Raw genomic sequence first — 15,690 nt, 5'->3', positions numbered from 1 at the left:
ATGTCTCCAGGGGACACAGGGGGAGTTCAGTGCAGGATGTAGGCAGACAGTGAGCAGCAGGACTTGGTGTGTAAGCCTTTATTAGGGTCCTCAGGTGCAGTGCTCTGGGGTTCCCAGGTTAATTGTAGATTGGTCATTTCAAACCAAAACCAAGAGGGTTTTGATAACCTCCAGGGTGGTCTTTTCTAAGGGGCACAAAAGAGGAAGGAGCTGGGAGACAGGAGTGATTGTTTATCACAAAGGGGTTTTGGGGAATCATATCTGGAACTTATTTTTACTTGTGATCTTGAGAGCCATTATCTAGGTCATGCACTGTTGGGAGGAGGTAGTATCAATATAAGGCCCCTTTAGGCCACTTAGCCACACAAAGTGGATGCTGAGGCAGAGTATTACAGAGTAGTTTAGCTAAACTCTCAACAGTGGGTTAGGAGCTTGGGGCTGGCATAAGGTCCTAAAGATGTAATGTGCTAAATTGGTGGTTTAAGGGGCTTTAGGTGACTCAGAACCAATTGTAATGTATGATTCTGATGACAGTCACTTGGTGGCTCCTTTGGTGGACCTCAGTGGATTGGCCACTCAAGAGGCAGTGGGTCCCACCCAGCAGATAGGATTTCTGCTGTGGCCTCATCAGTGTCCCGAGACTATCATCAGACTTATCTGATAAGTTTTTTGATTCAGTTGGGTCTTTCCATTAAAAAACATAATTATAACTTTGCCTTTCTATAGAATATATGTTTAATGAATATTAACCTAAGTAAGTATTGTTTTTTTTTTTGTTGTTGTTGTTCTTATTTTCAGGCTGCAGATAAGAGAAAAGCTTTAGAAGAGACCAAAGCCTACACAACGCAATCCCTAGCTAGTGTTGCTTATCAAATAAATGCATTGGCCAACAATGTACTCCAATTGCTGGATATCCAAGCCTCTCAGCTTCGGAGAATGGAGTCTTCCATCAATCATATCTCACAGGTAACAGTTTGTGCAAGGCTCTACGTTTCACATTTAATCAGCTGGCAGAATAGAAGCTGCAGAGTCAAAGAAGTAGATTGCCTGAAAATATGGATTCTTTACTCACCTTAATGACTGTAGTTATTTAGGTTCGGCTTTGAGTTCAGTATACCTACTTTTCTTCTTTTTTTTAAAATTTTTTGTTTTTGTGGTGAAATATACTTAACATAAACTTTGCCATTTTAACCATTTTTAGTGTATAGTTCATTGGCATTAAGTATGCTCTTACTGTTGTTTAACCATTACCAGTTATCCTACTGTTAAAGCCTTTTTTTGAGGTAAAATAAATTGCACATAATTAAAGCATACAATTTTATAAATTTTGATACACATACTACCCTGGAGACCATCAACACATTCAAGATAATGAACACCGACCAACCCCCTATTTTTTCATCCTTCTTTGTTATCCTACCTTTCTATCCCCTGTTCTCAGACTTTCTGTCACTATGGATTAGTTTATATTTTCTAGAATTCTATATAGATAGAATTACATGATATATACTGTTTTTTGTCTGACTTCTTTCAGCATAGTTATTTTGAGATTCATCCATGTTATGTGTAAAAATATTTCACTCCTTTTTTATTGCTGAGTACTACATTGTTCCACATTTTGTTTATCCATTCATGTGTTGATGAACATCTGGATTGTTTTTGGGTTTTGCCTATTACAAATAATACTTCTCTGAATATTTGTGTACAAGTCTTTATATGGCCATACGTTTTTATTTCCCTTGGGTAAATTAAATACCTCTTGAGTGGAATGGTAGATAGGTTACATGGTAGATGTCTGTTTAACTTCATAACCAAATTTATACCTGAATTATTTTCCAAAATGATTATACCATTTTATCTTCCTACCAGCACTATATGAAAGTTTTAGTTGCCTCACGTCCCCACCAGCACCTGATATGGTCAGTCTTTTTAGTTTTAGTTATTCAATTAGGTGTTTAGGTATTCTAATACTGGTGTTTTAGTTTCCATTTCCCTGGTGATGATTAATGATGTTGAGCAACTTTTCATGTGGGCGCTCTAGGTTTTAGTATTTTAAGGGTTGCCCATCTTTTGTCAGATTTATTCCAAAGTATATCATATTTTTATGCCATTGCAAATGGTATTTTTTATAACGTTATCTTGATCATTTTTTGCTTGTATGTACAGAAATACAATTGATATTTGTATGCTTATTTTGTATCCTTGTTAAAGTCACTTAATAGTTACAGTAGTTGTTGTATAGATTTCATTGGATTTTCTACATAGAAGATTAAATACAGTTTTAGTTTTACTTCTTTACTTTCTTTCCTCTCCTCGCCTCTCCTTTCCTCCACCTCCCCCTCCCCCTCTTCCTTCCTCCTTTCCTTTCCTTTTCTTTCTTTCTTTCCTTTCCTTTTTTTTTTTTTTTTTTCCTACTACACTAGTTTGATCCTTCAAGAAAATGTTGAATAGGGGTAGTGAAAGTGGACATTGTTGTCTTTTTATTTTAGTAAGAAAGCATTTAGTTTATCACTATTATGTGTATTATAGGTTTTTCAGAAATATGCTTTATGATATTGAGGAAGTTCCCTTCTCAAGGTGCAGTTTGCTGAGAGTTCTTACTAGGAGTGTGTGATGGTTTTGTCAAATGTTTTTTCTGTGTCTGTTGAAATGATTTTTTTTTTTTTTTGAATGTTAAACTAGCCTTGCCTTCCTTCGGATAAACTACGTGTGTCTGTGATATATTCTCCATTTCATAGATTGTTAGACTTCATTTGCTAAAATTTTGTGAAGAACTTTTTGCTTCTATGCTTCTGAGAGTTATTATAATGTCTTTGTCTGGTTTTGGTGTCACTATAATGCTGGCTTTACAAATATGTTAGACAGTATTCCCTCCTCTTCACTTCTGTGAAAAAGTGTCGAATTGATACTTGCTACCTTTTATATGTTTGGTAGAATTCACCAGCGAAGCCGTCTGGGTCTGGAATATTTCTTGGCAGGGAGGTTTTATCTATGTATTTAATGTCTGTAGTAGATACAGGGCTGTTCTCTTTATCTGTTTCTTCATAAGTAAGCTTTGTATTTTTCCAGGTATTTGGCCATTTCACATTTGTTGTCATATTTATTTGCATAAGGGTGTTAATAACATTCCCTTATTTTAGTATTTGTAGAATCTGTAGTGATGTCACATTTCTCATTCTTGATATTCTTAAATGGTGTCTTTTCTCTTTTTAAACTGGTAAGTATGGCTAGTTTATCAATTTTATTGATCTTTTAAAAAAGTCCTCAGCTTTTGGTTTCATTAATTTTCTGTACTGTTTTTCTGTTTTCTGTTTTGTTGATTTTTATTTTGTAGTTGATTATTTCTTCTCCTTTTCCTTTCCTTGGAATTAATTTACTCTTATTTTATGCTTTCTTAAAGTAAAAGGTGAGGTCTTTGAGAGCCTTTATCTTTCCTTATATAGGTGTTTTAGGTCTATAAATTTCCTTTGAAATAGTGTGTTATCTGTATCTCAAATTTAGGTATGTTGTTTCATTTTCATTCAGCTTGAAATAATTTCTAATTCTCCTTTTTGGATTCTTCTCTGGCCCAGGGGCTATTTGGAAATATTTCAAGATTTTCAAAGGATCTCTTAGCTATTGATTTCTAATTTAATTCTGTAGTAGTGAGAAAATATTATATGGTACGACTCCTTTCAAATTTATTATAAATTGTTTTATAACCCAGAATATAGTCTCTCGGTAAATGTTTTGTGTGCGCTTGAACGTGTAATAGTTGGGTGGAATGTTCTGTAAATCTCATCAGGTCAAGTTGGTTGATAATATTGTTCAGTTCTTCTACATCCATGCTAATTGTCTGTCTTGTTAATTTATTAATTGTTGAGGAAAGTATGTTGTAATCTCTGACTCTAGTTTTTTATATATTCTCTTTCTCTTTGCATTCTTTATCACTTTTTAATGTATTTTGGACCTATGTTATTAACATAATACTGTAAATGCTTAGGTTTGTAATGTACTATTGATGGATTTATCATTATGAAAAGACTTTTTTTAAATCATTGGTAAGCCTAGGTTTGACTAAGTAGGCAGATGTAGTTTGTCCAGGCACTGGGGAGATGGAGTGAGTTCCTGCAGTAGAGGTGCTAATTGGATCAGTGCTCTGAGTTCTCAGACTTTCTGTTCTCAGGCACACTTAGCATCTTAAATTATTGAGAGTGCAAGGGTTTTGGTTTATATAGTAGATTCTCCAGTATTTATCATATCAGAAATTAAAACTGATAAATTTTAAAGTACTTACTAACTTACGATAAACATACCCATTATATGTTAATACAAATAACATTTTAATGAAAAATAACTCTTACCCAAAACAAAAAAATTTGTGAGAAGAGTGGCATTGTTTTTACATTTCTGCAAATCTTTTTAATGTTTCTTTTAATAAAAGATAACTGGATTCTCATACTTTTTTTTTTGGTATTTAATCTGTTGTGATTTGTTGCTTTGGTTGAAATATATGAAGAAAGTCTGCCTTCATACAGATATATAGTTAGAAAAAGAAGGATGTTGGGGACCCTGGGAGTCTTGGACCTCAGTTGGAGAGCCATTGCATTATGGGGTTATTACAGTTTAGTCTATGATATGTATTCTCAGTGTCATATACTGGTCCTCATGCTTCCATTTTAAAAAAAATCTCCCAAGTTTGTAATATAACCCCACCTGTAGTTTTTTCTGACTCTTTGTTGTATAATTCTTCATCCATCCTTATTGACTTCAGTGTTATTTTTGGTGAACTGACCCATAATATCATAGGACTTCTGTTGATCCCTAATGGCCTGTTGAAATTTATTTTAGGTTTCCTCAACCAGTTTCTTAAAGATATTTCATGAGTTTTAAGATTAAGCATGCTTCTCATCTTTGGCACTTGTTATCAGCTGAATTGTGTTCCCCCAGAATTCATATGTTGAAGTCCTAATTTCTAATACCTCAGACTGTATTTAGAGATAGGGTTTTTAAAGAGGTAATTAAGTTAGAATGGGGTCACTGGGTGGGCCCTTATCCACTATGATTGGTGTCCATTTTTTTTTTTTTTTAAGATTTTACTTATTTATTTGAGAGAGTGAGTGAGTGAGCAGGGAGAGGGACAGAAGGAGAGAGAATCCAGAGCTTCCTGTGCTGAGCAGGGAGCCCTGTGTGGGGCTTGGTCCCAAGACCATGAGATCATGACCTGAGTGGAAACCAAGAGTTGGACACACAATCGACTGAGCCACCCAGGCGCCCCTGATTGGTGTCCTTATGAAAGGAGAAGATTAGGACATAGACACACGCAGAAGAAAGAGCATGTGAAGACACAGAAGAGGGCCTTTTACAAGCCAAGGACAGAGTCTCTTAGAACCCTTCTAATATGTTGATCTTAGATTTCTAGCCTCCAGAATCATGAGAAAATTAATTTCTGTTGTTTAAAACTTCCAGTCTGTAGTACTTTGTTATGGCAGCCTGTTGTGATGGTCTTGGCTAAGAATGACTTAGGCTCTTACCCAGGCCCGTATTTACTCTAGCAAGCCCCACAGACATGCCCCCTATTGCCACTGGGGCCATTGTTTTGGCTGGACCAGCTCTCATGGTTCATAATGATTCAGGACCACCTCCTAAAACCATTGGGGGAACTTTAAAAAACAAGATTTACTATTTACAGGTCTTGAAGAGTATATGGGCAGAAAGATACAATGCAGATTGTTGAGTGTCATTTAAAATGAGAAGCCATGAAAATAAAAAAGTAAAAAAGAAATGAGAGAATATATGTTAAGTTAGCTGGGAGCATTCTTAATATTCATTTGATTGGCTGATTTATCATGAAAAAAATATATTAACTGCCCTATTTGGAATTCTAATGGATTTCTATATGCATCTGACATTCCTAAGATGAACCATATGGTATTAGGCTGAGTAATGGTCCCCAAAGTAATGATACCCAAAGGTATCCAAGTCTTAATCCCTGGAAATACTTTATAAGACAGAGAGGACTTTGAAGATGTAAGTTAAGATCTTGAGCTGGGAAATTACCCTGGATTATCCAGGTATGCTATAAATGTAATCACAGATGTCCTTATAATAGGGAGAGGGGTGCCCATGTGGCTCAACAGGTTGGGTGTCTGACTCTTGATTTCAGCTTGGGTCACGATCTCAGGTCGTGAGATCAAGCCTCCATTGGGCTCTGCACCAGGCGTGAAGCCTGCTTGGGATTCTCTTTCTCCCTCTTCCTCTGACACTGCCCTCTTACCCCCAGCACACTTGGGCTCACCCTCTGTCTTAAAAAAAAAAAAGGCAGAAGAGAATTTGACATAGAAGAGCATAAATCAAAATGGTTATATAAGAACAGAGATTAGAATGATGTGGTAACAAGCCCAGGAATGCCAGAAGTTGGAAGAAGCAAGGAAAAACGTTCTCCCTTGAAACCTTCCAAGGGAGCATGGCCCTTTTGACACTTTGATTTAGTTCTATAAAATTCAGTTTGGATTTCTGGCCTTTAGAGCTGTAATAAAATAAATTTCTGTTGTTTTAAGCCACTACGTTTATAGTAGTTTGTTACAGCAGCATTAGAAAAATAATACACATGATACAACAAATCGGTTCTAAATGTGGTATGACTTTATAATTTGTGTAAATCTTTGGTAGAGATTGGTTCTTGTCATCCTCATGATGTGGACTAGAGTTTATTTTTTAAAGGGTGTTATAAAATTGTGTAATATCTTAAAATCATAAGGAAAACATGAGAAATTCCTCAAGCTTCCTGCCGGAGTTCTATTATGAAATAGTATCTTTTATCTTCACCTTTGTTATTTTAAGACTGATAATACAATCTAACCAGTTGCTAACTTTCCTCCATTTTTCTTATACATATTAAGATTCAACAATCAAATGTTTTAGGGCAAATTTCTTCACCTCGTTTTTGGAGGGGGGACACCTTTTATTGAGATTAATGAGGCATTCTTCCTTTAATAACAGTTATTAACAAGATAGATTTATAGAGGAACAGCTATAGTAAAGGTGTACTAATAAAGAATATAGGTTCTTCTCTGTAAGTACATGGTGCAGAACATATAAATGTTTATCTGTTAAGAGTTGAGGGACTAAACTTTGTCTTGGTGCTAGACTTAGTCTTACTGTTACCTAAAATAAAATTATTTTAATTACTGTATGGATAAACATTTGTTTCACAATTACTTATTCTGCCAGGGACTCTTTTTTTTTTTTTTTAAGATTTTATTTATTTATTTGGCAGAGATAGAGGCAGCCAGCGAGAGAGGGAACACAGGCAGGGGGAGTGGGAGAGGAAGAAGCAGGCTCATAGCAGAGGAGCCTGATGCGGGGCTCGATCCCACAATGCCGGGATCATGCCCTGAGCCAAAGGCAGACGCCCAGCCGCTGTGCCACCCAGGCGCCCCCTGCCAGGGACTCTTACAGCACATAGCACAGTGCCTGATACTTAATGTGTGCTTCCATGTGAGTTGAAGGAGTTTTTGAATTTTGGTATGTTTTAGACATTATCTGAAAAATTTGAAGTTAAATAAAAATACTCTAAATCTAACAAAGATTTCTGGTATACCTTTGGTCCTCTACTTCTCATTATATTCTTTCTATATATATTTGATTTGTATGATATGATTTGTAACATCATTTGATTTGTAACATGATTTGTATCATTAATATGTGTGTGTATGTATCTTACTACAAATTCAGGTTTGTTTTTTTTCCTGAGAAAATGTTTTAACCTTGTCTGTCAGACGGTTAGTCATTGGTATGACACTAGAGCTTCATGCCATCAGATGACTTTCATGAATTTGAATGTTTATTTGAATAAATAATTTAGTGCAGGGATCAGTAAATGATGATCCACGTGGACTAAATTCACTTCTCCTCTCATTTTTGAAAAATAAAGTTTTATTGGAACAAAGCAGCATTTTTTTTGGTTTACATGTTGCTATGGCTGTTTTCATTTCTGCAATAACGTGGTTGAGTAGTTATGACAGACACCATATGGCCTGTAAAGCCTAAAATATTTACACTGTTGCTCTGTTCAAGAAAAGTTTGCTGACCCTTCATGTAGTGTTATACAAACTTGTGTTTCAAAAAATTTTAAGAAGTTTTGTGAGATTTGGTACCACTTTCTCCGACTACTTATAATAACTTTTTTTTTTTTGAGATAATTTTTCTGGCAGTTGATTTGCTGAGCAAGAAATTGTAAGGAATGGGGCTTGCATGTTGTGGATGGCACGATACACATCCTGCAAGTTTTATGGCTTCATTCCTTCTATATCTCAGCATAGAGAAGTTAGCTTCTATAAGAAATGATGGAGGAAGCTCCATTAGGGGTTTGGTATTCTGGCATCACTTGGTATACTGCAGTGCTGTTCTGACATGAACCACCCAGAGTCATGACTGCTCCCATTTCAGATGCCAGTGGCAAGTTGGATCCCCATTCTACCCACACTTTTGACCAACTGGTCACAGATCTTGAGTGGGGTGGGGGTGGTAGGGGGTGTCTTACAACCCCCCTGAGGTGTGATAATTTATTAGAATGACTCAGAATTCAGGAAGACACTATTCTTATGGTTACAATTTTATTTTAAAGCAAACAGATTGGGATCAGCCAAGTGAGACACAGGGCAGAATCTGCAATGCTCCCGAACACAGAGCTTCTGTACCCTCTTCCTGTGGAATCAGGGCACATCAGTGTGGTGTTCATCAACCAGGAAGCTCTACTGAGCTTTGGTGTCCAGAGTTTGTTTCACGTGTAGGCATGATTGATTGAGTCATTGGCCATGTGACTGAACTCCATGCGCAGCCCTCCTTTCCTACCTCAGAAGCTGGGCTGACTCAAAGCCTCAATGCTAGTCACATGGTTGGTCGCTCTGGTGACCAGCCCCCATCCTGAGCCGTCTTGTTAGCATAAACAGAGATACCCCTGTCAATGGGGAGATTCCAGGGTTATAAACTCCCTCCCAGGAACAGTGACAGAGGCCAGTCAAATTCTTTGTTATACAATAGCTATCAAATTTGAGGGTTTATGCCCCCAAATAAGTTAGTAAGAACCAAGAGTTAAGAATGTATTTGTTTCATGGTTGAATCTATGATTTAGTTTTGTTCATATTGAAGTTTATATAAAACCATGTTGGAGGATTGCTTTGTCAATTTGTTTTATAAACAGTTTTTGCTGCCATAGAACATTAGATCAAAACATGTAAGTTATAGGATGTTTCTTTACTTTTTTTTTTTTTTAAGATTTTATTTATTTTTGCGCGCGCTCGAGAGAGTTGGAGCATGAGCGGTGGGGGAGGGGCAGAGGGAGAAGCAGGCTGTTCCCTGAGCAGGGAGCCCGACGTGGGACTCGATCCCAGGACCCTGGGATCATGACCTGAGCTAAAGGCAGACACTCAACCGACTGATCCACCCAGACGCCCCTGTAGGATGTTTCTTACATCTACTTTTCATATACTGATGAAGTGTAGTATATTTACAGAAGTAGATTTTTCAAATTGGTAATTCTGTAGAAGGATATTTAGCATTTTAGATAACTGAAATTTCCTATTTTAATCATATAATAGAAATTTTTCTAATATAGTACCTTCTTTTATATTTATGGGTAGACTGTAGGTAATCCCACTCCTCTCTAACACCCATGACAGAATTTGGGTTTTCTATGCATAAAAGAATCTCTGAGAACTGTAGACTTGGGTGAATAACATCAAAACATGTTTTCTTCTCATGGCTTTCACTTTTTAGGGTAGATTTGATTGGGGTTGGAAGTAATAAGATTGATTTGGAAAAGAAGGGTATCAAATCTTTGAATTTTCAGTATTCCTCCTTCCTTCCTTTCTGCATCTACATTTAGCAATACAACAACCCCAGAATGGTCTTATTTATAGATTTGTGCCTAGATGTAGTTCCAGGACTGATACTGTTCCCCCCCCCCACAATTGTTTCTGGTTTGTGAAGAAAGAAAAGGAAGGTAAATCTAGTGTTCATGTATATTATAAGTTGGCAGAATGTCAAGTAAGGTCTCTAAGATTTTAAAACATTTTTAAAATGATAGTTGATTGTAGTGTTTTTGTTTTTAAAATGTTACTGGCCAATAAAATTGGTAACAGTACTTTTTCTCCTTCCCCTTTTCTTCCATTTTGTCTGATTTTTTGTTTGGTCTTTCATTCTGTCTCTTTCTTCTTTTTAATTTACTGATCTTGAAATTCAGTTATACTAACCTAAACCTTTCCATATTCTAGTCACCTTCTAACACACGAATGCACACCAACCCACCATTCACTTCTGAATGAATGAAGATTGAAAGAGACTTGTGCCATCAACCTTAGAGGACTGGAAAAATTAACATATTTTTAGGCTATGGAGAATAGAGGCAAAGTTATATATTTAGTTTCTATTCTAGAGCTCCCAATTTTGTAGTAAAAGTTTGCCAGTATCATAGGCTGACCCTGAACTATACATGTGTGGAATGAAATGCAAGCAACCTAGCCAAGGGTAAAAGAACTGAAACAAAAATTTCGGCTGCTCTCCATCTTAGAGGAGACTGTTTGGAGTTCAAGTCCAGCAAAGTTTACTAGCAGTACTTTTCAGAGAACTATAACAGGATTTTGAGTTTCTGCAAGGTATCTGTTACCGTCATTACTGGACCTATGAAGAAATGGGAAACATGACCAGAACGCAAGATAAAAGGCAGTCAGTAGAGATCAGCTCTTACGTGTGTTGGACAAATAACTGTTTCGTTATATGATCAACTCTGAATTCAGGACTTGAAACTTTTTATAGTTAAAGGGAATTTCAAGGTACTGATTCTAATTTCATTCTGCAGTATTTTTTCTCACGTGTTCTAAGGTCTGACCTACAGTTTGGTGGTCTCTTGGCCGTGTAAGATTAGGTCGCCATGAATAATTTCCAGAATTCTAAGAACTGGCCTATTAGGGAATCTGTAATCTCTGATGGTGCCATTGTAATTACTGACTTTAAGAATTTGATTAATGGATTCCGATAAAGAATTAGAAAGCTTTTGCCACTTTGTTGCTGCCTCAACTACCTCTTGACACTTGGAGCTGGTGACTGGGTATTGGAATTTGGAGTCCAGTCCAAATTGCAGTTGCTTCTCAATATCCAAGGATTTAGAGAATGGATACTGGAGCACCACTTTGAAAAAAATCTCAGATCTCAACTTGTTTGCCAACAGAGAGTAATATAAAGAGGTAGTAAGAGATCTCCACCTCACTTTTAATTTCTATATCCCATCTAAGTGTATCATTGACAGGTCTGAAATTGTATCTGGAAGCCCAGCTGTGAGAACAATTGAACAATGTTAGTTTTGGCTTTTTAGCTTCTGCAGAGCAAGAAGGTACTCTTGGGGTGGGGTGGAGAGGGTAGAATGAAGATTGAGTGAGCTAGTTTTACAGCACGCCTTGATGTTATCTGCACTCCCCTAACACTTTAAACACATAGCAGTTGCTACATTTACTTTTGGCATTATGTTTTCAGTGTAGTTGGGGAGCTTTTGAAAGGTAGGATTGTATTATTCAGTCTTTAAAATTCTAGAACCGAGCACTAATCCTGTCATTGACTAAGCATTTAGTGAATGTTTGTTAAAAAATTTCACTTGGGAGGAGTTGGTATATATACTATTAAATGCAATTCGTGGAAGTATTTAATAAACATTTTAATAGAGTAGAAAGTCCTGTGGGCATATAGTTAGGGTGGCATTGAGGGAGTGACATTTAAGTTGGGTTTTGAAGGTGGTCTGTGCAGTTATCAAGTGATGTGGAGTGCAAGTGCATTCCAGTCTGAGGTAATGGCATCAGACACAGACACAGATGTTTATTTGGGGTGACCAGGATGTGCGTTGGAATGTTTGGAATGCGGCATGTACCTGGAGGGTCAGTTTGGAAAAGTAAATCTGAAGTTCTAAGTTGCACTTCATTCCCTTTGGTTTGGCTTCATTGATGAGGCTGAATAATGGCTTTTGTTATGTTAGGAGAGTAGATAGTATCCTCTTGCTTCTTTTTTGCTTCTCGTATCTGCGTAGTGCTGGAACTGTACAGCCCCTGAATTGAGCAACATGCTTAGTAGAAAGAGAGTCATCAGTCTTCCTAAGCCGTTGTCAGATGACTGACTGATGTGATGAAGCCTGTGAAGCAAAAGGGAGACCACATTTTTTGGAAATTGGAGACTCTCTTCTTTGCTTTCACAGTAAACAGCAGGTTTATCCTGCCTCTGTTAAATATGCTTTTTGGAGAAAAGAATCATCCAAGCCCATCTTCTTCCTCAGGTAGTCTGTGGTGTTGAGGAAGCAATCTTCCAGTCTCCTCCCTATTGATCACAGAGTTTGGGCTCAGCGACTTTTTCTTTTCGTTCTGTCCTAATTAACAAGGGAGTGTTCTCATCTCACTTAAGTAAAAAAGGATTACCTTTTTTCAAAAAGAGACTTTGGAACCCCTCCTTCTTCTAGCTTGATTCTATATAGCTAGTTTGGGAGTCTCCTTCCGGATATTACATTCTTTTGGTTGTCTGTAATCCTTTCACCACGCTAATTGGTTTCTGAGTCTTTACAGTAGCCTGATCTTGTTGCAAAGCCTGGAAATGGTTTTTCACTGCTTGTAGTTTCAACTTTAGATTCCACAGCATGGTGTAAAACACTCTTCGATCTGGTCTCTTCCAGCTCTCAAAGCATTCCTGCCATGCTCAACTTCTTGAAATGTTCCAAACACAGCATGTACATTTGTGCCTCTTTGCTTTTCCATAATCTGTTTGTCTTACTTGGAATTAACTTTGTCGTGTTTCTTCTGCTTGACAGGCACCATCTGAAGTCTTCACTGATTAGCTCAGGGTAGACTTAACTGTCTCTTTGTGCTACGCCATCTAACTTGTTCCTGCTTTTGTCAATGACTTGAGGTATAGATGTCTGTCTCCCCTTTGTCACTCTCTAAAGAGCATGTTTAATTCATCTGTGCTCCTCAGTGCATAGTAACTGGCACTTAAGTGGTGTGAGGGGTGTCTGGTTGGCTGTCAGTAGAGCATGTGACTTTTGATCTCGGGGTTGTGAGTTTGAGCCCCACATTGGGCGTAGAGATTACTTAAGAAAATAAAAAAAAATTTAAAAAAAGAAATGATTTGAGAAAAAAAAAAGTTGTGATTTGAAAAGTATTTACTGAATGGATAAAGCCATGTAGTATGGTGTGCTTTGGAGTCATAAAGACCTGGGTTTGAATCTTTTTTTTTTTTTTAAAGATTTTATTTATTTATTTGACAGAGATAGAGATAGCCAGCGAGAGAGGGAACACAAGCAGGGGGAGTGGGATAGGAAGAAGCAGGCTCATAGCACAGGAGCCTGATGTGGGGCTCGATCCCATAATGCCGGGATCACGCCCTGAGCCGAAGGCAGACGCTTAACCACTGTGCCACCCAGGTGCCCCTGGGTTTGAATCTTAATTCTGCCATTGTATAATGTGTTCAGATTACCTAACTTCTTTGAGTTTAGGTTTCTCATTCTTCATATTGGGACAGTTGTACTGACCTTAGAGATTAAATAAAGAATTGTACATAAAGCACTTAGCCTAACACTTGTACATAAAGTGTTGGTATTATTATCTATCATCTGTTCTTTCTCTTACGTGCAACTATTCTCGGACTCCCCCTTCTAATCAACATGCGAGCATGTTTGTTTTTTCCCATTGTAAAAAAGCTTTCCTTACCATACCCTCAAGGTATTATCTTTTCTCTTGACAGTTCCCAGCCCAGGATCTTGAATCTGTCATCTTGTGGCGTCTTTTTCCTCCAAACATGTATGTGTCTCAATCCACTGTGATTTGATTTTTGTCTCTATCACCCTGTGGATGTTACTTTCGCAATGATCAGCAACAGTATCTTTGTTCTAAATCTAATAGCATATTTCATTTAAACCTCATTCTTATTGCTTTTATTTGTAGCACCTAACAAATTTATAATTAATGTTTCTTTGTTTACTTATAAATGCTTCTTCTATTACAGGTAAGTGTAATGATGACAGGAACCTTATCTGTTTTGTGCATCACTGTGTCCCTAGTGTCTCCCATAGGGCTGGCAAGGAGTAGATCCTCAAATCTTTGAATTATCACTGTGGCACTTCTGAAAATGTATAGTCCTTTGGAAATAGGGTGGAGGTGTGAGTGTTGTTTTTAGACAGTTCTCCATTTTGGGGTGCCTGACTGGCTCAGTTGGTAGAACGTGTGACTCTTGATCTTGGGATTATAAGTTTGAGCCCCATGTTAGGTGTAGAGATTACTTAAAAAATAAAATCTTTTTTCTTTTTTTTAAAGATTTTATTTATGTGACAGAGAGACAGCCAGCGAGAGAGAAAAAATAAAATCTTAAAAAAAAAAAAGCTTTCCATTTCATAGCAGCATGAATATACCCTAGTGTAAATTTTGAATTATCAGTGCTTTGGTTCAGGATCTTAAATAAATTACTATTATTATTATTTTCAAAAAAATTTTATTTATTTATTTATTTATTTATTTATTTATTTATTTATTTATTTCGAGCACGAGCAGGGCGAGGGGCTGAGGGAGAGAGAGAGCATCTCAAGCAGACTCTGTGTTTTAGTGCAGAGCCCAAAGTGGGCTCGATCTCATGACCCTGAGATCATGACTTGAGCCAAAATCAAGAATCAGACAATTAACTGACTGAAGCTACCCAGGTGCCCCTTAAATAAATTATTTAATGTGGTCACTAACAATGTTTTTGTCTTCCTGTTCCCTGAAAAAGTCCGTGTGGAGAATTACAAAAAAAAAAAAAAAAAAAAAAAAAAANAACAATGTTTTTGTCTTCCTGTTCCCTGAAAAAGTCCGTGTGGAGAATTACAAAAAAAAAAAAAAAAAAGACTGAAGTGACTTAGAACATGTAATTAGGTATTAGTAGTGTTTTTGCATTCTTCTCTACACTCCTCTGCCTTGCAGTTCTTGTGAAGTGACCAGGCAAGAGCTATTCAACCAAGAAATAAGAGAGAATTTATTTCTGCCATTAAAAAAAAAAAGTCTGTGTCTGTTACTTTTATTAAAACCCACACCTATCTCTGTCAGATGATACTGTGTCAACCCTTAAACTCTGCCTTCAGGATAAAGGCTAGTTTGTTAGCATGGTGTTGATACAAGCTTGATCTTGTCTCTCCTTGCCTCTCTAGCTTCATTCCTTTCCCCTTCTAGCCTCTTACTTTGTGCTTCAGACATCCTAATTGATTTACTCTTGTAGCAGTACACCTTTATAGTGGCTAGTCCCTTTGCTTGGAATGTCTGTCTCTCCTACTTCTGTCTGNTCTGTCTCCCCTACTTCTGTCTGCTAACTCCTGCTCATTCATTCATTAAGCTTCAGGTTAATTGTTCCTGCCCAGAGAAACCTTTTTTTTTTTTTGGGATCGGGGGTTCCAGAAGGCTAGTTTCTTTCCTAATACCTCTGTGCATGGTTCTACATGACAGATAACTTCTGTTTGATCTTCCTAATCTACTGTCTTCCTATCCTGGTCTTTGCTCTGGGAGGCTTACCTGTATGGATTATGTCAATGGGCATCTGTGACTTCGGGCTTCAGAGTGGGTGCAGCCAGTGTGGAACACAGGAAGATAGGAAGCAGTAAGGAAGGTAAGCTCAGAATATTTACTTCCCTGGTTTGTTCCCTGTGGGTTGGCTGTG

The 15,690-nt window shown here is 37.3% G+C and overlaps 1 protein-coding gene across 10 annotated transcripts in view; it reads left to right on the top strand.

Moving 5' to 3' along the window:
* ABI1 (abl interactor 1) overlaps nucleotides 1-15,690 on the top strand; it is a 135,418-nt gene that overhangs the window by 62,013 nt on the left and 57,715 nt on the right. For 8 of the 10 annotated variants that reach the window (XM_034643838.1, XM_034643839.1, XM_002927530.4 and 5 more), the window contains exon 2: nucleotides 799-966. The exons of the other annotated variants lie outside the window; for them this stretch is intronic. In XM_034643838.1, the coding sequence (XP_034499729.1) occupies nucleotides 799-966 (168 nt within the window). The remainder of the gene's footprint in view (nucleotides 1-798; nucleotides 967-15,690) is intronic. 10 annotated transcript variants of the gene reach the window in all.

The sequence above is a fragment of the Ailuropoda melanoleuca genome, chromosome 15 (genome assembly GCF_002007445.2).
Source record: "Ailuropoda melanoleuca isolate Jingjing chromosome 15, ASM200744v2, whole genome shotgun sequence".
NCBI lineage: Eukaryota > Metazoa > Chordata > Mammalia > Carnivora > Ursidae > Ailuropoda > Ailuropoda melanoleuca.
This window is presented reverse-complemented; position numbering and strand designations above follow the sequence as displayed.